The 24,726-nt window shown below is 37.5% G+C and overlaps 1 protein-coding gene across 1 annotated transcript in view; it reads right to left on the bottom strand.

Annotated features, from left to right (window-relative positions):
- LOC311276666 (transmembrane protein 132C) overlaps nucleotides 1–24,726 on the bottom strand; it is a 135,970-nt gene that overhangs the window by 49,898 nt on the left and 61,346 nt on the right. The window contains exon 3 of the mRNA XM_084386456.1: nucleotides 4,314–4,457. Coding sequence (XP_084242582.1) covers nucleotides 4,314–4,457 — 144 coding nt within the window. The remainder of the gene's footprint in view (nucleotides 1–4,313; nucleotides 4,458–24,726) is intronic.

Here is a 24,726-nt window from a genome sequence, read left to right as displayed (position 1 = left end):
CATTTGGTCCGAATGTGTGCTTTGAGACATGAGGTAATTTAACGCCGCCTCAAGGAGGCGTGGCTTTGGAGACGCTCTGAAAGCAGTGTGGGATCTAATGCTTTCAAAGCTAGCTTGCTATTGCTAGCCTCTATGACATTGCCTACCCTACCTTTAATTCTTGAAGTAAATCTTCATTAATAGCTGCCTACTATAAGTCTGAAGAATACACAAATTACTGAAATTTCTAAATGACTGATATTATTTTTACACATTCAGCATAGGGGTCTCTGGCACCCCATATGAAAAAGAAGAGAACATGAGGCTTAAAGCAAGACAGAGTGTATCCATAGAAGCTCAGATCTGTTATTTTGAATGCTTTGATTTGGCAATGTACATACACGTTCAAACAGTGCAGTGCTGCTTTGCTTGATAGAGACGTCTTGAGGACTTGTGATATTCCCTGAAGAAACTAACATAATTTCGTTTTTCTGCTTCTTAATCATCTCCAGCTTGAGACGACTATCAACTTCACATCTTTATCTGTGCGACGCTGCAGTATAATTGCTCTCATATGAGTCATCAGAGGCTCTGGTAGTTTGTCATGCCATGTACTATAACGCAAGCATGTTCAAACGCAAAATGGATAATTCTACCATTTATCCTGTAGTCCTTTAATTAAGCAGAACAAAATACTGGTTTACCACCGCTTCAATTATCACCAACACAGTGACTGATTGCAAATTCTTACAAATTGACTAAATCATAAGAACTTTAAATTCTAATTAAATTGTAAAACAATGGAGTAATTGTAACTTTCATTCCTGATTTTTTTTTGTTGCTGTCAACCCAAAACAAAGTTGCTTTGGATAAAAACGTCTGCTAAACAATTAAATGTAAATGTTAAACACCTTTATTAAACTCAAACTCAAATACATGAACATTAGGGCTGCCTCCTAATAATTGACCAAGCTTAGCCCACCAAATATTAATTAGCCTGTGAGAACGTTAACACGTGGTAATCATGTTGATCATTCGTCAACCTCATATGTGGCTTATCATTTGAAACATGTAGTAGCCTAACATTAGCCACTAACATGGCTGCTCTCTCTAACGTTAACCTAGATAAATGTGCGCTGCTATTAGGTGCATATCCAAGTGTTTGTGCGGAAGCTAAATTACAGTAGTACCACTTAACGTGTATTTCTCTCTATAGGTGCATCCACTTTATTTGTGCGCTTGAGCACTTCATTTATATTTCAAAGGCTCATTATTATGGTTTTGTTAGCAAAGTTACACATTCTTTCTAGCCCTGAAACTCCTAACATTTACCGATGTATCAGCATATACATTTAAGTAACTACATTAATATCATAAACATGCAACTAGTCGACTAATGGCTTAAAGGTATAGCGGAGGATTTTCCCGAATTTTAGAAAAGAACCGCCCTCTCTACTTTTTGAAAAAATGCACATGCGCAACACTCTACCTGCTCCCGAAAGGGAACGCCTATTAAACGTGTGCACGAGAGAGCATGCACGAGCTAATCATAGCTTACATTAACTTTTACTAGCAGTGATTTTAAATGGATTTCTCCAAATAGCATGCCAAACTTTACCTGTCAAGTAGAAACTTCGCGACTGAGGCATCAGTGGGAAGCCCAACCTGTGTTTTGAGCGCACGCCATCGTGTGAATCGTGTGCACGAGCACGTACGACGACCTTACGTAAACATATCACCAGAATGATTGACACTTAGGAGGACCAATAGTCTTGATGATCCACCCGGAAAAAAAAAATCCTCCGCTATACCTTTAAATAAACGACTAGTAGTCAACCAGAAATAAAACATTTTTCGGGGGCAGCCCTAATACTCTGTTCAAAAACCTAGTGAGCTGCCAAGTCATTTTATAGTCCCTATGAAATAGCAGTTTCCTGTCCTGTGTTGGCATATTTCAAACAGATTAATAAACTCTAGAAATCATCAATATTTATATAGACTATTTTACCCCATATTACCCAAATAGATTTTTATACCCAACATTGCAATTATTTGTTTTACGCAGTTTCTGCCTATGTAGAGCATTTCAAATCAGTCACATATTAGGTTACATTTAAGTTAGAAAGCTGTCTTTGTAGCTGCCTATGTTGGTAGTTAAACAACAAGGTAGCACACTTGATTTTGGAACAGAGCTCCTGTCTTCACAACTTTGTAGAGGAAATATGATTTAAGCCATACATTATTATGCAGAAATTATAAAATCAACTTCACGAGTGTGTAAAGACTCATTAATGATATAGCAGAGATGTTGGAGTTGGAGTTGGAGAAATCAAAGAAGTATAACTCATTACCATGCCAATCTGCCCCCTGTGGTCCGGAGCTAGCACATGTTTCCTGTACCTCTCTCACTATCATCTCCTGACCTCACCAGAAAAAGAAGAGATGAGAAACGGTTATCTGGAAAACATCCCCACCTCCTGTACTCTAAGGAAACCTCCTTTACAAAGTTTTATGGACAGGTTTGAAAGCAGAGCGTAACTTTACCCGTAAGCTCTTAAGGTGAAATGTGGGTTTTGTAGGGATATTCTGAATTTTTTCTTTCGAGAAATGAGTTTTATTAAAATTTTGGTGGGTGTTTGTCCAGATTTCAAGTGGTTAAAAGGATTTCAATGAGTGCTTTTGAAGCAGTTGTAAACTATAGCTCCCTTGTGCACGAATCATAAAACTTTAAAAGCCCCTGTAAACCCAAAATGTAATTTTTTCAGTTGCCGGGGACAAAAATTACAATTAGGTAAAGCATGTCAGAGTAACAAGAATATCTTCTCGAAACACCCACACATTAGGTGGGATAGGAATTTCAATGAGCGAGCATAATCAAATAACTGTATGTTATTGGAATATGATTTATATAAAATTCTACAGGCGAGGAAAGAAAATTCTGTTAATGTTCATCATTTCTCTCTTTAGGCTGAAAATGAGTGCATGAAAGCTCAGAGCTCTGTCGATACCGCTTACCACCCCACACTGTGTGGCCATTATATGAACTGACACATTTGAAAGTAATGGATTTGCAGGCTTAAATCAGACTTAAATAACACAGATATTTTATATCCCTGTCTCATTCAGGCAGCGAAACAAAGTTTATTTTTTAATCAGGGGTTGGAATGGGGCGTGTTTGTGGGATTAATTTGCATATGTAAATGTCACCAAAGAGAGGTAGTGGAAGAGTTGAGGGACCTAAAAGAGCTGAGATCACAGCTGTCAGTCAATGACTTTCTAATCTCTCTGAGTGAAAAAAAAGAAAGAAAAAAGAAAAAGAAAAAAAAACCGGTTACAATTTCTGGACCAAGATTATAAACAAACCGCAGACACTGCATTACAAAAAATAGATACAACCACCACGCACGTGAAAGGATCTAGGTTTAATATCAGTCCTGGTGGGAGATTAAATATAAAACTATTCGATTATGTTTTAATTTATTTTTGCATATCTATTTTGTACCTCAATTTAAGTGACAGCAGTAAACCATTTACTCACCCTCATGTCGTTCCAAACCCATAAGAATCATTTTCATTTGAACTGAGGGGTTTAATCCAAGTCTTCAGAAGTGACGTGATCGCTTTATATGACAAACAGATTTAATTTAGGATTCATCAGGGTTTGGAACAACATGAGTATGAGTAATTGATGACAGAATTGTCATTTATTGGTGAACTATCCCTTTAAGCAGATAAACAAACACTAAATACAACTATTAAAACACTTATTTATATAACGAAGGCAAAGGTGTATTATGTACAGCAGCAAACTAAATATTTCACAATAAACAAATAAGTGACTAAAATGAATTAGACTTCTGATCAAAAAAACAAGTCCCTACAAAGCTAAAGGTAAAGTAGCTTGTTAGGGAAAAAGTTGAACTTTGAAATGATTTCAAGTACTGTAGCGCTTCTAAGAAATGTAGTAGCGCTTCTGTAGAAATGCACAAAACATGCTGCAAGTACCAGAGGGCCTGTATATGAAAAGAGCAGAAGAGTTTAGAAGAAGAGTCATTAGGCAGAGATGCTTATATTTGATAACTAAATGCCAAAGGGCTGTATGGTGCAGGTCATAGTATATGCGTATGCGTTTGAATCTTTCTTGGCCAAAACTTTACAAAGAGAGCAAAATTGTGAGCAAGTGAGAAAAGAATTTTTTTTTTTTTCGTTTGCAGTGTTTTTGCCTAAAGCATTGATCTTACACTTTGAACTTCTGGGTCATTCAAGTAACCAGCAGCCTTCTGATGATGACGTCTTTGATACCAATAGAACGGACAGATTGAAGGGTTACTGACCTTTTTCCGAAGTTGGCTTCCTTCCTACGGCAGTGCAGAGTGACCACTCTGTGTCCCTCACTCCTGACGTCTTGACTAACTGTCCACTGAACCGGGTTACTGGCCCTCGCCCCCAGAAACGCCACACCATCCTTCAACTTGACTCTGTTAGAAACAGATCATACAGTATATGTAATGTGTTTTTTTTAAATGAAAGAAAAAAAAAAAGTTTATGGATCATCTTTAATTTATTTATGTTCCTTTGTGTGAAATACTTAATACATTTACTTTAAAAATATATATAACATGTATATACCTTTATAACAACATATTGCATTTTCCATGAGACACCTCTTAGAAAATGGATGATTAACAAAAGGTGTTTCCTGTTCTTGAACAGATTGCAGTTGTTTTGCCTTATGCATTATACAGACAAAGGGACTAACCAAAAGCTCATGTAATACACTGTAGGCTACAGATGTGCTTGTATAACCTCAAAATCGGTTTGATTCATTGCGTTCTGCTCTCTACAAAAGATCTCTGTTTGGAATATTTTTAAGTCTATTATGGAATATGATGCCTGCACCCCAAAAATTAATTCTGTCATTATTTACTCAATCTCATGGAACACAAAAGGTAAAAATGTCAATAATTTGCTCATTTACTATAATTCACTCGTTTGCCTGCAATTACAATGGGGACTGGAGATTTCAAAATTCAAAAAGGACATACACAAGCAATATATAAGTATCATAATTGCAGTCCATTCGAATTGTGAACTATATTCAAAGTCTTCTGATAGCTTTGTTTGACTACAGATCGAAATTTAAGATGATATTCACTGATAATCTTCACCTTCAGGGAACTGTTAACTGCTAATGGGACTGTGTCATTGAGTTTCTCAAGAAACTGATCAATCTAAATCACGAACGAATCCTTGTGAACCAGATCAGCCAAATTACTGAAAAGATCCAAATTAAAAGAACATTTTATTAATGACACATAATTACATTCTTATTCATAGAAAGAATCTTGTAAACACTTTGTTCTTCTCCTGATACAAATACAGCTCAGCACTTAGATATCACCGCCTTATGCCACGTCAAATTCAGACTTGAAATGTTTTTTTGTTTTTTTTTATCTATTAGCTTGGTGAAATTCTTTAAATTGTTATTGTCTTTAGTTATTATTTTGGAATACATGTAAAACTGCCTAAAAACACTAACTTATTGAGATTTATAATTGGTAAATAGAACATTAATTACATAGTTAAGGTAAAAATACAAAATAGAATCTCTTTTTATGTTATGCTTAACCAAGAAAATGTGACAAAATTAAGTGTAACTGGGACATTAATTTACATTTGCTATATATACAGAATATACTTTGAAGCTTAACAACCCCTGTCATCATTAACATTATATTGAAGAGAGTGTCCAGGATATTCTTTAAAATATCTTCTTTTTTGTTCCACGAAAGAAAAACAAAAGAAAAATTATCCCTTACTATCCCCTACTGGGTGAACTATCCCTTACTATCCCCTACTGGGTGAACTATCCCTATTGTTTGCAGTGGTAATGGTATTCGCACAATGTATCCTTGTGCATGTCCCACTTGTTCTAAACATCCAACACCTGCATTCAGCCAATCAAAGACAGGATGCTGAAGACGGGCTGCAGTGCAATTCAAATGCAGAAAATAATGGAATTGATGTTATCGCTAAGACCCAGACCAAATGCAATTAGAAACAGTCCTGACGATTGCTTTTTTCTCCTTCCATATCTTTTTTTTTTTTAGCTTTCTTTTCAATCCTTCTTTCTTCCAGTATTTGTATCTAAAATAAAATACCTAATTGCCAAGTGTTGTAATATACCAACCAGTACACAATTCAGGAATGTGCAATAAAAGCTCCACTGGTGATAACAAATTGAGATTAGTTAAACAAATAAAAAAACAACATCTTTCCTTTTAAAATACCTCTTAAAGCACACTTTAAATTCTAAAGCACATCTAAAAAAATTATTAAATATGGAATGTCTTTATATTTAAAGGTCATTCTGTGTCTCAACTGACAGTGACTAAATGTACCACTTCTGAAACATTTAGTTTGTATATCTGTTTGTAGTGTTGAATATTGAAAACATAACTGAACACTTTACATAGTAGTGAAAAAGACTGAGGCACGTGCACCTTCTAAATTCTCAGTTTTTTTCATGTATTTCCTGCTGCTAACATATAATTCGTAACGGATCATTTGTAAATGCATTCAGATTGCTTATACTGTGAAGCGGTTTTATCACAGGTTTATTCTGAACATCGTGTGTTTGGCGTTTGGGTCCTATCTACTTGCTTAAATACAGAAACACACATTATGTTTTATAAAAGCAATATACGTTTAAAATTCAAAAGGGGTCTGTCTTGGGACAAAGGATAAAATCCTGTTTCTCGGGAAAGACTTCATTAAGATTCACTATGAAGTGAATCAGCCTTAATCACATTTTTGATAGAAGAATGGAAGCCCATCTCACAAATAATACAGGTAATCTTACTTTTAATTAGATGCATCAGCAGTTTTTATACTCCTGAATGTGCGTTAAATGAACTAAGCCTGAAAAATACAGTTTCTTGAGCACCAGCATATTAGAATGATTTCAGAAGGATCATGTGACTGAAGACTTGAGTAATGGCTGTTGAAAATTCAGAAATGGAATAAATAACATTTTAAAATATATCAAAATACAGAATAAGCATTTAAAATTGTAATAATATTTCACATTATTACGTTTTTTACTATATGTTGATCAAATACACTCACCTAAAGGATTATTAGGAACACCTGTTCAATTTCTCATTAATGCAATTATCTAATCAACCAATCACATGGCAGTTGCTTCAATGCATTTAGGGGTGTGGTCCTGGTCAAGACAATCTCCTGAACTCCAAACTGAATGTCAGAATGGGAAAGAAAGGTGATTTAAGCAATTCTGAGCATGGCATGGTTGTTGGTGCCAGACGGGCGGGTCTGAGTATTTCACAATCTGCTCAGTTACTGGGATTTTCACGCACAACCATTTCTAGGGTTTACAAAGAATGGTGTGAAAAGGGAAAAACATCCAGTATGCGGCAGTCCTGTGGGCGAAAATGCCTTGTTGATGCTAGAGGTCAGAGGAGAATGGGCTGACTGATTCAAGCTGATAGAAGAGCAACTTTGACTGAAATAACCACTCGTTACAACCGAGGTATGCAGCAAAGCATTTGTGAAGCCACAACACGCACAACCTTGAGGCGGATGGGCTACAACAGCAGAAGACCCCACCGGGTACCACTCATCTCCACTACAAATAGGAAAAAGAGGCTACAATTTGCACGAGCTCACCAAAATTGGACAGTTGAAGACTGGAAAAATGTTGCCTGGTCTGATGAGTCTCCATTTCTGTTGAGACATTCAGATGGTAGAGTCAGAATTTGTCGTAAACAGAATGAGAACATGGATTCATCATGCCTTTTTACCACTGTGCAGGCTGGTGGTGGTGGTGTAATGGTGTGGGGGATGTTTTCTTGGCACACTTTAGGCCCCTTAGTGCCAATTGGGCATCGTTTAAATGCCACGACCTACCTGAGCATTGTTTCTGACCATGTCCATCCCTTTATGACCACCATGTACCCATCCTCTGATGGCTACTTCCAGCAGGATAATGCACCATGTCACAAATCTCGAATCATTTCAAATTGGTTTCTTGAACATGACAATGAGTTCACTGTACTAAAATGGCCCCCACAGTCACCAGATCTCAACCCAATAGAGCATCTTTAACGGGAGCTTCGTGCCCTGGATGTGCATCCCACAAATCTCCATCAACTGCAAGATGCTATCCTATCAATATGGGCCAACATTTCTAAAGAATGCTTTCATCACCTTGTTGAATCAATGCCACGTAGTATTAAGGCAGTTCTGAAGGCGAAAGGGGGTCAAACACAGTATTAGTATGGTGTTCCTAATAATCCTTTAGGTGAGTGTATATAGCCTTGGTGAGCCTTTCTCTATTCAAGTGGATGAGAGCTGTACTAGCATGACTGGAAACGGACCAAGTTGGCTACCGTACGACCCTTCAAAAAAATGTCCCCTTCCCTTCAAAAGATAATAGGCCCAATAACTTCATTCATATACTCATGCAGCAGCGCTAAACCAGCGTAGATTGTGTCTGTTTAAAAAGAACTGTGGGTGGTTAATCAATAAGATGCAGGTGTTTGTTCGCCCCTTTGTGTCCTATCTGATCTGTTCATGTAACACTTGGCATTTACATAATGAAGATGATTTTGTTCTCAGTTTAATTGTTTTTTGATTGATCAAAATGAAAATCCAATATACTCAACACAGAGACATATTCAAAGAGACACAAATCTCTAATAGTTCATCTAAAAACCTACAAAAAGTGCTGTTGCAAGCAGCATGAGAAGGCATTGAGGGTTAATTAGGGAATGGAAGATTTAAATGAGATTGGTTTGGCTAATATGATTTCTGGAGCGCAATAAAGGCTGCAAAGCAATTTAAAGAGAGATGTTCTTTCCCCTCACATCAGCACATGGGTGCCCCCTCATTAATTCTAAAACAACCTGAGTATCAATTAAAGTAGTATTTACCAATGTGATAGAAGTGTCAGCGCTCGCGAGATGGCTGGAGAGGCGAGGAGCGGAGAGCGGAGGGAGATGGATTGTAATATCAGATAGAGGAGATCTGTTGAAATCCTGACAGTTCGTCAACCCCGTGGCAGTTCTCCAAAATAACATGAGTAAATTCCCCAGATTCTCTGACATAATAAAAGTGAGGGATGCACATGCTCGGACGATTACGGTATTCGTCACAAATCACATTCCGTGACAGTTTTCGGAGCTAGGGTTGTGTGTTTCTCCTGTGTATTCAGCCAGCCTTAACTCTCCCTGCAGATGTCCGTGATCTATATCGACCGGGCTGATTAAATCAACATTGACTAAGAATTGAGTAAGTAATTGTTTTTTTCTTCCATGTTGTCCACTGAGATCAGGGATGGAATATCTGATTGTGTAGAGAGAGAGAGAGATCAGTACGTAAGGGATAAATGTACAGTCTGTCATTACCACAAAAGTATTTTTATGAGTGAGTCATTTGAATCATTCAACTGATTTGCTCACAAATGCTGATTCATTCATTAACGAAAAACAGTAAGGTGACCAACTTTGAGAGCGAGTCATTGAATAATTCATTTCAACCGATTTGTTAAAAAATGTAGATTCAGGAACGACACAAGTGAATGTCTTTCCTGAATAATTCACTTTTTTTTTTTTTTTTTTTACCAAAACACTGAATCATTCAGCACATGAAACAACTACTGTGCTGCTCAAAGATGCACAATGGCTCTGATGTGGTTAACCATAATTATTTCTGTTGTTTGAGCAAAAACAGACAGAGAAACCAGCAAGATTGTGTTTAAAAATGCAAATGACTCAATATTAACTTCCTTTTTTAACTGTTTTATAAATGCAATATAAAATACTTGTGTTGGCTCCTTATTCCAATAACTACAAACTAAGTGGTTCCACACACAAGAGGGTCTTTTGAGGTGCTTTTTGGTTTTTCCTTCCTTTCTTACATACTTGTCCATTGAGGTGTTGTATACATTTGATTCTAATTGGTCCGTTATGGCATAATGTGGGCAGATATTAAAGAAATATCACATATTGCACACATAATACCATGACTTACCAATCAGAATCAAGTATTCCAGAAATGCAGTGTAACGCCGTCGGTGTATGAATGAGTGAATGAATGGGTGAATGTGAGGCTATATGTACAGCGCTTTGGTGGCCATAGGTCTGTGAAAGCGCTATATAAATGCAGTCCATTTACCATTTACCATTTAATGATATCTCAGTATATATTTTTTTCAGTATATCAGGATTGATTTAATCCTGCAGGGGTCTCGCTAGACTGAGTCAATAGTGAGCTTTTTGGCAAAATGCTCATCCCTAAAGCTGCATTATGAAAAGTAGACATGCATTATAGTAGAAAGACGGGTGAAAAGAGATGATGCCAAACATTGACTCAAATTTAACACCTTCATAAGTCTTTTTACCCCCTGAGCTGCATATAAACCCCCTGTGTGTGAGAGGGGGTATGATACATTATGATACATTATGATACATTACACAAACACACACATTTATTCCAGGCCAGCACAGATAGCCTGGGGTGACAATTACTCCAACACCACCAAATCAGCATTTAATTGCTATAAAAGGCCATATTAGCAAACATTGTGTTAAGTAGTTCACAAAAGACATGAAGAGAGAGAGAGGGGGAAATAAATGGGGGTGAGGGGAGAGGAAGACGGGATAATTAATCAAATTAAATTCGTAGAAATGCTCTGGTGGTGTTTGGCAGAAGATTGTATTGAATTGTATATTGCTTTTTACTTTTTAAAAATTGGCAATTGCACAGTCACCAGGGTTGAGAGCCATTCAGAACTGAATTCAATAAATGGCAATTCAATTCCTGATTTGAATTGATTAGAATTGAGGTAACTAAGATATAAAATTCTGACTGTAATTTGAATTTAAAGTGGTAAATTAAAAAAAGATTAATGAAATTCAAAGAAATTCATGTGTTAAATGTTGTTTTTCAGTATGAATTAACCAAAAACATGTTAGCATACACAATACTGAGGTATTTTCAGAAACATCAGACTGTATTAATAATCACTGTTTGAAATGGCAATCATAGATATTTATAAAAAATAATAATAATAAAAAAAAAAAGAGAAAAAAAAAAAAAGACCCACACACTCACCGGCCACTTTATTAGGTACACCTTGCAAGTACCGGGTTAGGCCCCGATCACACCAAACGCGTTTTTTAACCTGAACATTTTTAACCTGCCCCGATCACACAAAATGAGCAGTGCGCTGCGTTTTTTATGTTGCTAGGCAAACACCGAAACAGCTGTCCTGTCAGTCAAGTAAACGTCAAATCAGCCTTCAAAACGCGAGGCGACTGGGGCGCATAAACAGCACGCAGAACAACAATTGAAAAAAGGCACCTCTGCATATATAAATATATATATAGTATAGCCTATATAATTTGTAAATAATATAAACATTTTAAATGACTAAATACATACTATATAAACACACACACACACATACATGTATATTTTTGGCCAAATTTTTAAGTATAATTTTGAAGAATTTTGCCCAACTCTTGGCTACTAATCTGCTAGAAAACCATCATATTCTTCTAAAAGTTCATCTTTAATGGGTGTGTTTTGCTGAGATGTAATGATAGGATGTTGAAGACTGACAAAGAATGAGTACATTAACCTGGCTTGCAACAGAGAAGAAAATTAAAAAAAGAGGCCTACATAAAGATCCCCAGCTTGATGGCAGACAGCGGGTGAATGGACTGACTGAAAGGAGGGGGAGGAGGTCACATCACAAGCTCCTGTCTTAAGACTGACAGACAGGCTCTTGAGTGCTTTTCAATACCAATGGGGACTGGCTAGTGTCCCAGTGTGCCAGACCAGGCACAATGTACCAGGCTCTCCCCCGCAACTACATATAACATCGGCTCGATTACAGACGTTCCTGCCACTCAAGCTTTGAGCCATTACCTGCCAGTGAGCCAGCCGTACTTTACAAGAAAGGCCAATACTCATTCCCAACAGGTGCTGCAGCCTTAGATCTTCCTGAGCTATGATGAGACATCTGCGCACGTCAAAGGAAGAATGATATCAGAGAAGTAGAACGTCAAGCCTTGCATTTGAAAGAGGTTCGGAGTGGGTTAACTGGCTTTTTCCCTACGATGTGTTTGCTGACGTGGTTCATGACATGTCAAGTGTTTACAATCCAATTAAAAGACAACAAGCTTAAGACAGTAAGCTTGCACTAAAACTAGAAAGAAATTGTCAATATTGTATACTCTTTCAATGTAGATCAGTGCGTTACATTTTTGTAATTTTTGACATATCAAAGACAGCATAAGAGGAGGAGAAATTAGGCTAGAAAAAATATTTCTGGTGTGATTTAAGCTGGAAAAACAACATCAGTTTCTTACACAGAAAACAGTTGCTCGGGAGAATTACCAGTTAAAGAGACTTTAAATGTACATTTCCATAACCCGTATTTCCATAAGGCATTACTTCTAAATAAAGTCAAGACCTTGGTGTTGCTAGCACAATAGGAACACTTTTACACTTTAGATGCATCTGCACTTCAAAAGACATCTGTAAATAGTACAACTAATTTACAATGACAAAATCATAACATATACGGTACATGACAGTACCATAAAAACGCAGTAAATAATGGAAATAAAATTAATGGGGAGAGAAAAAGAAAGAGAAAGGGAAAAAATTCAATTAAAACCCTCACAGCTATCTGGTTTAACGAAGGGTGTCAAATCAGCTCATGGACAAAGCTGACCTTTAAGAGAGGTATTTGAACAAGACACCACCTCACCAGTCTCACTATGATGGAAGCAAGGCACTCATAAAAAGAGTTGGACTTTTCCCCTTAACAGTCCAGGAGACGATGCAAATTAGTAGTGCACACATCATAGATGAACAAAAATAAACTGGATGTTCTGTGCTGATTAGTGAATGTGATGATACAGTAAGGTAGCATGTAAGCGCGTGTTCAGCAGCCAAATTGAAAAAAGGAATGTTCATTTCTGCAATTAATTTGGACTGTTTACCATGTAAAAATAATCAAGTCAACGGGGTACGTCAACTGTTTGGTTAGTAGATCTATTCCGCCAAGACCAAACATATCAACATTGTCATATTCATTACCATGAACACTAAGAGATTTGTCATGACAGAATATACAGTATATACAGTCATGTAAAAAATAAAGTATACCCTTTTGAATGTTTTCAGGATAAAAAAAAAAAAAAAAAAAAAAAAACACCTGGTCCTTGGTTACTTTGAAGTCCTCTGTTCCTTTAAAAGTCAATCATTCTACAGTGAGGAAGATTATTCACAAGTAGAAAACATTCAAGACAGTTACCAATCTCAAGGACCAAGGTCAGACCGTGCAATGCTCAGAGAAACTGCAAAAAAAAACCAAGAGCTACTGTACATCTCTACTGACTCTACAGGCCTCAGTTAGCATCTTAAATGTTAAAGTTCATGACAGTGGAATTAGACAAAGACTGAACAAGTCTGGCTTGTTTGGAAGGGTTGACAGGAGAAAGCTTCTCTCTAAAAAGAACATGGCAGCACAGCTTAGGTATGCAAAGTTGCATCTGAACAAGCCATAAGACTTCTGGAACAATGTCCTTTGGACAGACGAGACCAAAGTGAAGATGTTTGGCCATAATGCACTTCACCACGTCTGGCGAAAACTAAACACAGCATATCAGCACAAACACCTCATGCCAACTGTCCATCATGCTGATTTTTGGCTTGTTTTGCAGCCACAGGACCTGGGCACCTTGCAGTCATTGAGTCGACCATGAACACCTCAATGAACTGAAGCAATGTTGTAATGAAGAGCGGGCCAACATTCCTCCAGAACGATGTGAGACGAGAGACTGATAAAGTCATAAAGTTATTGCTGCTAAAGGTTGTTCTACAAGCAATTAAATCATAGGGTGTACTTAGTTTGTCAAACATGGCGTCTCCATTTTGGCTTTATTTTTGGAGGTTGTATTTACCTAATTTTAAGACCTGCAAAAGACCAGACAATTTTTTATTATGTCCTGATATGTAAAACCATAGAATTCAAGAGAGTGATTTACATTCTATAAAAAGATTTACATTCATATAGTTCAATACAATTTTTATATATATATATATTGTATTTAACTATATGAATGTAAATCTTTTTATGTAAGGTATGCACAGCACGTTTGCATGAATATTACCAAAGGGCAAACTTCTTCTCCTGCACAGATTTTTCCACAACGGCAAGAAATTCATTTGCATTTTAAAACAGTGTCTATGTGAAAAAAGACAACTTTAATGGTTTCATTTAAACAGGTAACAGGGTTTGGATGAACTAAGTAAAAAAAATATATATACAGGTGCTGGTCATAAAATTAGAATATCATCAAAAAGTTGATTTATTTCAAGAATTCAACTTAACAGGTGAAACTAATATATTATATAGACTCATTACATGCAAAGTGAGATATTTCAAGCCTTTATTTGTTATAATTTTGATGATTATGGCTTACAGCTTATGAAACCCACAAAATAAAAATTTGAATATTACATGAAATCACACAGTAATACCATGGTCATTGAACCAGGTTTTGGTCCTTTGGCAGTGTGGGCAGGTGCAAATCCTGCTGGAAAATAAAGGAAGCATGAAGTGCTCTGAAAATGTCCTGGTAGACGGCTGCGTTGACTCTGGATTTAATAAAGCACAGTGGACCAAAGTCCACTTTTCTGATGAGAGCAAATTTTGCATCTCATTTGGAAACCAAGGTCCCAGAGTCTGGAGGAAGAATGGAGAGGCACACAATCCAAGATGCTTGAAGTCCAGTGTGAAGTTTCCACAGTCTGTGTTGATTTGGGGAGCCATGTCATCGGCTGGTGTTGGTCCACTGTGCTGTCCACTCAACGCAGCCGTCTACCAGGACATTTTCAGAGCACTTCATGCTTCCTTCATTTTCCAGCAGGATTTGCACCTGCCCACACTGCCAAAAGAACCAAAACCTGGTTCAATGATTTTACTTTTTTATTTATTTTACTGTGTAATTACTGTGTGATTTCATGTAATATTCAAATTTTCTGGGATTTTGATTTCGTGGGTTTCATAAACTGTCAGCCATAATCATCAAAATTATAACAAATAAAGGCTTGAAATATCTCACTTTGCATGTAATGAGTCTATATAATATATTAGTTTCACCTGTTAAGTTGAATTCTTGAAATAAATAAACTTTTTGATGATATTCTAATTTTATGACCAGCACCTGTATATCTTCAAAAGAGTCTTTAATTTCCCTCTGGCTTAATTGGTGAGGCCCATGCAACCTAAATATTCTGCTCCCAACCAAGTCCCGCATGCCCACAGGTGAACATTGTCTGGGCTGTTCCAGGCCTATATGACCTCCTGCAACCTACAGCAGAAGGGAATTACAGAATAAAGAAATAGTCCAAGGCCAGGCAAATTTAAATAAAATGAACAATATCTGGCATTTGCCTGCTCGAGATCCAGAAAGTTGGAGGCAATCAGAGCTGTGATAAGTGTACTTGGAGAGATGCACGGATAAGGAAGCTAATTTAATTAATGAGTCTAGTTCCCCTCTTTTCATTACCACCCTCGTTAAATGTATTGGGGCATGACAACATGGCAAATGGGAAATGAGATTAACGCTGTCAGATTCATAGCCCTCACCAGACTAAGCTAATCTCTACGCGGGCATTTAGCGTTTCCTTGTCTTACACTCAAACACAATCTCACAAGGAACACACACATGTAGTCCCATACCCTTTTTCCCTCTCTGCACTGAAATAATGAGGCGGTGATTAGCTGGGGTATCTGCTGGGATAGAGGTGAGGCTAATATCTGGACCTGGAGCTCTGCTCCCACACTTCTGTAAAGCTCTGATAGAGACACATGCTGGGCTCAAGCCAAGCACATCCACCTTATCAGCACACAGGCCCTCCCTGAAATACGACTAGAAATACTAATTGAGGCTGACTGACATAGTACATCAACAAAAAGGTCTAAAACAGGACAGAATGGAGAAATGCGATGGGTCTCATTCACTAATAATTGCGTACAAAAGCGGCTACACTAGAGTTTACGCTACATCACAGAGTGCTGTGAATCCATTGATTTCAACGGGGATAGTGTGTCAGAAGGAAGCATTCCCACTATTTTCAAACTTCTTATGTGTGCAGAAAAGGTTCTTATGCAAATTTTCACAGAGATTCACAACAGGTGTGCACGCACATAAATGACTTCTAACCATCGTTCTAATATTGAATTCAGATTATTTGAAGTGAGGGAGCTCATACCTGCAGATTGTAATTAGCCCAAACCAAGGTGGGAAATTAATTTGGGCCCTCCAGCCACAGTGAAGTTGTTCTGCTTGGCTTCCTTTCCGACTTCACTTGAAAAAACTAAATCAAGATTATCCAAAGAAAATGTATGAGAAAAAGAGAACATAACATGAAATGTTGCGTTAGCAAATTTATAGAAATTCGGAAAAAGTATTGTAATTTTACTACTGTAGCACAAAATAAAATAAATAATATACTTAAGAAACATTGTTTTTCCATTTCCATTTATTTCACAGTGCACATGTAATACAATAAGAATATATTACTTTCTTATGGGTGATAATAATAATAATAATGCATTTTTATTATTATTATTATTATTACATTCATACTGTTTGGCTTCTTAAATGAGAAGTGTGAATTTAATGTGGAGTGAGACATTTTCACAACTAAAAAGAGGTTTCACTCCACTTTAAAGTCCAGGTACAAGTCAATGTGAATATGTTTTACTCTTTCAATTTGGGCATTAAAAATGGGTAGTTTTTTTTTTTTTTTACTCTTAAAGGGCACCAGATTGATACATTTTTCAAATGTACAAAAATACCACTCTAGACATACCACCTGTGTTTGACAAAATCCTGTTATATATATACATATATATAAACTCTTTATATTGTCTGAAGGTATGCGTTTATGCATGGTTAGTGAATGAGGCGTTAATCCTTAAGAATTCTTCTCCATTAATCCTCAAGAATGAGGAACAAGGTCCTTTTGAGTATTTAAAAGGAGGCTCTTAATTACTGAGCTTAAGAATATCACGGTATGGAGCCTTTGAAGTAGCAAGACGGATGAGTGTACAGTACAGCTGGATCGTACTCATGAAATTAAGTCCTTATCAGGCATCATCCCCTGCTATTTGCCCTAATGCTGTAATGAATATAGTGCGATACAGCACCCTAATCCACAGAAAATAAGATTTGACCTCGTATCGAATCGGTCTCGGGTACCCGGCTACAAGAACAGAAGTTTGATAGCTTACATTGCTGGGATTACCATCCATTAATAGCACGATCATGTCGATACAGATCTCTGGAATTGTACCGGCGGTTCATCTTGTGACATCTTCTGGCCATCATTTGCTAGAAAAGTGGAGATGTCTATAAAACGGAGTGATTGAACAACTCCCTGGTGAGACTGCTATTAGCAACTTCCCTGAGAGAGAAGCGCTGTCACCCGCCTCACCAAGCGCATCTGTGTTTACCATCAGACTAACTCAACCCTGCCATGCCTGGGGAGCCAAGCTAATGGAGCCCATTAATGAGTCTGATGCAGCAAAGCACGCCGCTCCTTCTAATCAATGAGAGGAAAGTGCACTAGTGTTTCTCAGATTTGTCACAGAGACAGGGAGGAGGAGTGGCTCTCTGAGCGCCGCTGAAGACAGATGGCAGAGTGGGAGTCCCAGAAATGGATGTGCTACGCCGGCATGAGTCGAGGATAAAGGCAAAAGTGCATGATGTGCAAGACGCCACCAAGAACTGTGGTCTTATCTGATCATCAAGATAATCGTAACACTGATTGTTGGCATTTGTAGATTTTGTAACAACTAATCAATAAAATTCAAATTGATCATGAATGTGTGTGTGCGCGCATATATATACATATATACATACATACATATATATATATACACATACATACACATACATATATATATACATACATAGGCCTACATACATATACATATACATATATATACATACATATACATATACATAATATATACACTACTCACAATAAGTTAGGGATATTGTTATTTACATGAGTGCTATTCCTATTTGGTCTGAATTTTAATGAAATAAGTAAAAGTATCCTTTGATATTACTAATAATGAATGAGAAGAAACACCATTTTCATTAGTGTAATATTTATTACCCCAAAAATGTAGACAATAACAAGGGTAGCCCCAAATAACAAAAATTGACAATGTCAGTAGCGGGTGTTTCCACCATTTGCCGCAATGACAGCTTGAGAGCGACGTCTCATGCTCCTCACTAGCCTCATGATGTTGTCCTTAGGCAATGCGTTCCACTCTTCCACAAGTGCTGCACGCAGTTCTGCCAGGTCACGTGGGGGTGGGGTACGATCATCCAGTCTATGCTTCAGCTGGTCCCAAACGTGCTCTATGGGGTTCAGGTCAGGGGACATTGCTGGCCATACCATATGAGGCACTCCGACTTCCTGAAGTCGAGCTGTGACAATTCTGGCACGATGTGGTGGAGCATTATCATCCATGAACAGAAACAACCAAATCAGTTTTGCGCTGACTGGTGATGCCAGCCCAGACTGTTACACCTCCTCCACCAAAGCTAACCCTGGGGACCATGTTGACCTCGGCGTATCGCTCACCTCGCCTTCTCCAGCAACACTGACGAGTGTCGGGTCACCTTGCACAGAAATGATGGTCGTCAGCGTTGCTGGAGAAGGCGAGGTGAGCGATACGCCGAGGTCAACATGGTCCCCAGGGTTAGCTTTGGTGGAGGAGGTGTAACAGTCTGGGGTGCGTTTCCCGAAAGCATCGTTGGCCAACTATGGTCGCAAGTTCATCGCAATGTCCATTGAACTCTATTGGTAACGACGGAACTTGCGACCATAGTTGGCCAACGATGCTTTCGGGAAACGCACCCCTGGGCAGGCATCACCAGTCAGCGCAAAACTGATTTGGTTATTGTAGATTAGGGATGGCGAAAACTAAAAAAATTCTTGACCGACCACCGAGCCTCCATATATTAACCATATTTTAATGTAATTGTACATGTAAAGCAATTTTTATAAGAATAGTAACTTTACTGGGATCACAAAAAAGAAACTTACAAAAAAAAGAAATGAAAGTTTGTGTTCCTGCTGAACATCTAGGGTTTGGGTTTTACTGTATTAATATCATTAAAAATTAAGTGATTTAACCTATCTTGCCATTAACTTACTTTTATTTCAAACATTTCTGCACACAATGTATAGCACATATTCATACATTTTTTTCACACTATTCATTCATGGACATACTGGGTTGTATGTCATTTTTATTCACTTTATCAAGAGTACAAATGATCGATAGTTGCAGGCCTCGACATCTAAAGAGTTACGAAACATCTTAACTTGAATAGACTTCCAAACACTCTTATTCTGTGGGAGGGGAAAAAAACGATATCATTGAAGGACAGCAAGCTGGAGCTTCCTTCCACACTAAATACGAATATCAAATGGAATAATTGAATTTTCACTTTAGCCTCATATGAATTATTTCACAGCCACGTCTAATTTCCTCTTTAAGCGCTTATGTATTATTCCCGGAATCGCTACTCTGTGACTGTCCAATTGCCTCACACAGCAAAACGAACGTGGCTGCAAGGACATGAGCGCAACTTTGAACCTTGTGGTGATTAAAATCTTCTCTGACAATGACAGTTCAAGTGTGTTCGGCTCGGGCAGCTTAATGATTCTTCTCTGATCATAACCTTACTCGCATGGCCCTTATGGAGCAGAATCAGATTAACATAACTATATATAAAACTCCACAAGTCATCAGTGCAGTCTTGGCAGACCAGCACTACCGGCAGTCCACAGCCGATAATGAGATACTATAAAATGCCCTGCAAATCCTGCATCTTGTGTTAAAGCTGGTTACATAGGAGCATGCACGATCCATCTTTGCAAAGATTGTATGCCCTCTTGCTAATCAGAGATGGGATGAGTCAATTATATGAGCTGTCTTTGTACAAGCGGCATCAAATTTGATCATATTCAAGCCAGTTATTAACAGGACAGTTGATTAAAAAAAAAAAAAAAAAAAAAATCTCATTATTTATTCCCGCCAATGTCATTCCAAATCTATGCTGTCATCTTTCTGTGGTACACAAGAGAAGTTTAAGAATTAAAAAAAAAAAATCCCCCCAAAAGGTCCTAGTGATCACGCTTGTCATCTTGAACTCAAAGAAAAGAAATCTGCATCGACATGAGTGCGTGTAAAATATGTGTATTACATTATATTATATTATATTTATAACATATATATTATTCAACCAATATACATGCATACATTTTTTATTCAATATTGACCCTTCTGATGAGTGGAAATTCAGTTCCAAGTGAGGAAATTAAAGAGGAAAAACAATACAATTTGACAGGGTAAATGAAAGACAAGTTAACAAGCGTTTAATTTCTCTCTTTTTTCCCTTCTTTCCGTTTGAAGATATTAAACAAGCCTGGCAAACCCTCTGCAGTCAACAGCGAGTTCAGGGGACAAGACATGGAGAAAAAAAACAGCACAATGTCAAGTGAGCAAAAAATGCAGGAGATTTCAAATGAGAGGAGGATGCGATCCATCTACATACTGAGATCACAGTGAGCTTGAAACAGACTTCCACTGACTCCAAGACCACAAAGGAGAGGCGATGCAGGTGGCACGGCCTTCACAGCTGACTCATTTCCCTCATCCTCTCTTTACAGTTCATTCTAAACCCAGCCAACGGTTTTACAGAGAGTGTCCTCGGAGATGAGTTTCGATTAACCTTTCAATACAAAAGTAATCTCGGCTACCTATTCAGCCTTTTCAATTGCAATTTTTCTATCTGTAAAATAATCAACAGTTGAAAGGGGGGAGAGTGGCTGCAAGTACACAAAATCGTGCCTGGTAAAGCGATGCCGTTGTTGAGACGCTTGTGCTGAATGTAGAGTGGATGGAGCAGGGTGCAAACAGCACTAAAGATGAGGACTGCAACACGGCATGTTGTCCATCACTTATGGGTCCTTAGAGTTGTAAAACAAGACAAAACAAGGTTTTTTGCTGCTGGCATGAGGTAAGATACAGAACTAAAGGTGACAATGTTTTCACTGTCTCTCAGAGATCACAAAGTTCCAAAACCTACACAAGCAGCATTTTAAGGCATCATAGATGTGTTCTCAATGTAAAGGCTGTTCCAAAAGTTTGGCAAAAAGTTGGTTTGTTTATATATATATATATATATATTAGTGCTGTCAACGTTAACGCGTTAACCAACACATGCGATTATTTTTAGTCCAGTTTAACACGTTACAATTTTTAATGCAATTAGCGCAGCATCTGTATTTTGTCATCCTTTGGCTATAGCATTACATTATATAATCACGCTCTTATTCATGCAAATGCTTTTAAAACATTCAAGAGCGACAAGACAGATGAGAACGTACTGCCTGTGAATGTCCTAGGGACCCGCTGATAGACGCCTGCTTTCAAATGCTCCCGTGTGTATCTGTGCAAGAGCATGCCTAGTAAAAAACGTTTATTTCTTAGTTTCTTTAAACCAAAAGTTAGGATAATTATAATTTTTTTTATCTCTGCTAATGTGGTAAACTAGGAAGCCCTTACTTACACATTACTATAATATTAAAAGTTAACAACAGAGCCCAAACTATTAGCCTAAATTCAGTTGCTATTTATTTTTAGATATAATAATTAACACTAAAATAAATTGTATGCAAACATGAAAACTGCACATTAGGCAGTTTTGGCATTAACTTTTAAATCTAATTGTGTTTTTACTCCAATTCGTTGTTGAAATATAATCATTTAGCCTACTAAGTGGCTGTCATTTTCATGACAGATTTATTTAAACATTCATTAAATAATCAAGACATCACTAACAGGTTAAGTTAAATATAATGAATATATAGGCTAATATAGTGCATATTTTTAGTGAAAGAGTTCATTTCTCTAACAAACTGTGGACACTGAATGACTTGCCTGAGGTAAATGTAATGCTACGTGACATTGTTTGCAAGCTGTTTTATGTCTATCCGCCATTGGAACACTGATTGAGAAATTACACGAGATATGATACGTTTCAGTAAGTTGTACTGTATCTTTCAACATACCTTCAGATGTTCATTCATGTTTATTGCAGCCTTGATGAGCATGAGAGACTTCTTTCAAAAACATCAACAATATTATATACAATATTGTATGATATATTATCTATACATACCACTTGTATGTAACATGTACAATGTACATACATTTTATATGTATATATAAAACTTAAATATGTTCGTATATAAATATAGCAACAGTTTAGGCTACACTGCTGCCTATGTGGAGTGTTCTACAGTCACTTACGCGGTTTCATATCAGTTGGTGTACTGTCTCAGTAAGACAGTACAGCACGGCACTTCACTAGGTTTTTGAAACAGAGCATTTATCATCACAAGAACATTAACCCAACAGCAGATACAACGTAGGCGTCTTACATTTCAAAGCAGTCTCCAAGTCTTGTATTGACCCTGACTCAAGCTTTGCTGACAGATGCCAGCTGCAGCTCTGACAAGTGTGCGGATAAGGAAAACTTTAGCTGAAGTGATGATCGATTTCTTGTGATTGAAACCGTCTGACGGTCTTATTAATGGTGCATTAGAGCACCCAGCGCTAGAAGCAGAACCATCATCCAACAGATGTTGAATGAGTGACGCTTTCAAGAGGTCACAGATATTGTCATGACAACGTCTGTTCGGTCCAGGTCACGTAACCTCCATTATGGCAACAGATGTGAACGGGCATCACATGTTGGCACAGACTTGTGTTGAAAGTTGCAATTAAGTATGACAAAACAAAGATTTGCAACATAAAGTCATCACCACAATAGAAGCCAAACAGAGATTGAACAAAGGCCACGACAACATCTGCTCGGGTAAATATGAAATCATGCTATTACCAAAATGGCATGAGATGTGTGGAAAAGTAATAAAATGTTGCTGAAGAAGAAGAAAAAAAAGATAATTTAACTGCTTTTTTAGAAATAGGCGCTAAGCTAACCTGCCTCATCTTTGTGTTATTTTTCACCTATTTTCCTCCTCTCCAAGGAATGAAATGACAGGAAATGTAAACAGTTTTAAAATAGAAGGTTTTTCATGGTCATTCTGTAATTAAACCAGACCAGCACAGAGAGAGTGGGAAAAGAGATGAACGATGCCAAATTATTCACTGATAGAAAAAAAATAAGTGAAATAAGACGACGACAACAACGAGGATGAAGAAATAACAATTGAAAGTCTTTCATGACACAAACTACTGAACCAGAGCACAGAGGACTCAATGCCAAAATAGTGTGTTAAGCCTGTCTAACCTGCCTGTAAAACCCCCATGATGCAATAATTTAGATTCTCTGCAACTTGAACGCTGCAGAATATCAGATGGGAGTAAAAATTCGAGGACTATAGAAAATGTACCCATGTGGAGAAGCAGTTAGTCCTCATTCAAACATGATTTTGTGCAATATTAAGTATCTAAAATGTTGTTGAAAGCACATATCTAACTCTAAAGTCTAAGTCTGTCTTAAAAGTCTTGACCATGTTACATGCTCATTCCCATACGAAGGAAAAAAACAGGGTGTGTATTAGGACAAACAAACTAATATGTTTCCTTGCCAGGGGAATAACAAACATACAGCTTTTCCATGCTCTTACATGAGTTGTGGGACAGCTGCCCAGGAAATCATTTCAGAAATGAGGTCACAAACAGGCAGGAAGTGGTGCGACTTCTACTCTAATCAGTGCCACTTCAGGCCAATCCTATATACATATATCGGCCACCTATGCTAACTTAAGTCTTTCCCGACCTTGGTTTGATGCCAAGCCGATCAAAAATTAAAATTCATGTATGAGATTCTGGGTAAGGTGGATAATCCTATAAAGATCCAATATTTAGATGGGTTTTGGAGAGTTGATGGGGATAATCACCAACGGCTACAGGAGAGATTACAGAATGACCAATGAGATGAACACACCAGCTAAATAGTCTACAGAAGGTCTATTTGTGTGCCAGAGCCTTCATTCTAGAGCAACGGAGCACTCATTTTATGAAGAAAAGTGTGTGACTGCTTTTAAGACATAACTTTGTGACGGAGGATTAAACATGGTTTAGTTGTAGAGTGTTTCAGCATTTCGGAGAGCAAACAGCAAAGCATTGCAGGAGATTATGGCAAATCTGATTACCATTATTTTACTTGTTCCGCTTATGCAAAATTTCATTTGGAATAAGTCTTTAACCTTGACTTCTGTCAGCACATCAGAGAGGAAAGAAATGTAAAAAAAAAGAAAAAAAAAGAAAAAGAAAATGCGTTTCAAAGCAGAGACCAATTTACATCAATGCTAAGAAGATGCAAATGACAAATCAACAGACAGAGATATGCAAATAACGTTGATCTAAAGTCATTACCACAACAATTAGTCTCCGCAATCATCGAAATATTTCAATAAGGATGGTTACAACTCATTGACTATTCATTATGTTCTCTAATTAGATCATAAATTGTAAAGATATACGACCATGAGCCTTTGACAGATACTTCTAGTGAGAAAACAGTACAGCAGAATTGCACTGATAAAAGTCAAAGTGCAAAAATTTCTGAATTAAAATAA

This window comes from Rutilus rutilus (genome assembly GCF_951802725.1).
Source record: "Rutilus rutilus genome assembly, chromosome: 18".
In the NCBI taxonomy this organism is placed as follows: domain Eukaryota; kingdom Metazoa; phylum Chordata; class Actinopteri; order Cypriniformes; family Leuciscidae; genus Rutilus; species Rutilus rutilus.
The sequence above is the reverse complement of the archived record's forward strand: the minus strand, read 5'-3'. Positions and strand labels throughout refer to the sequence as shown.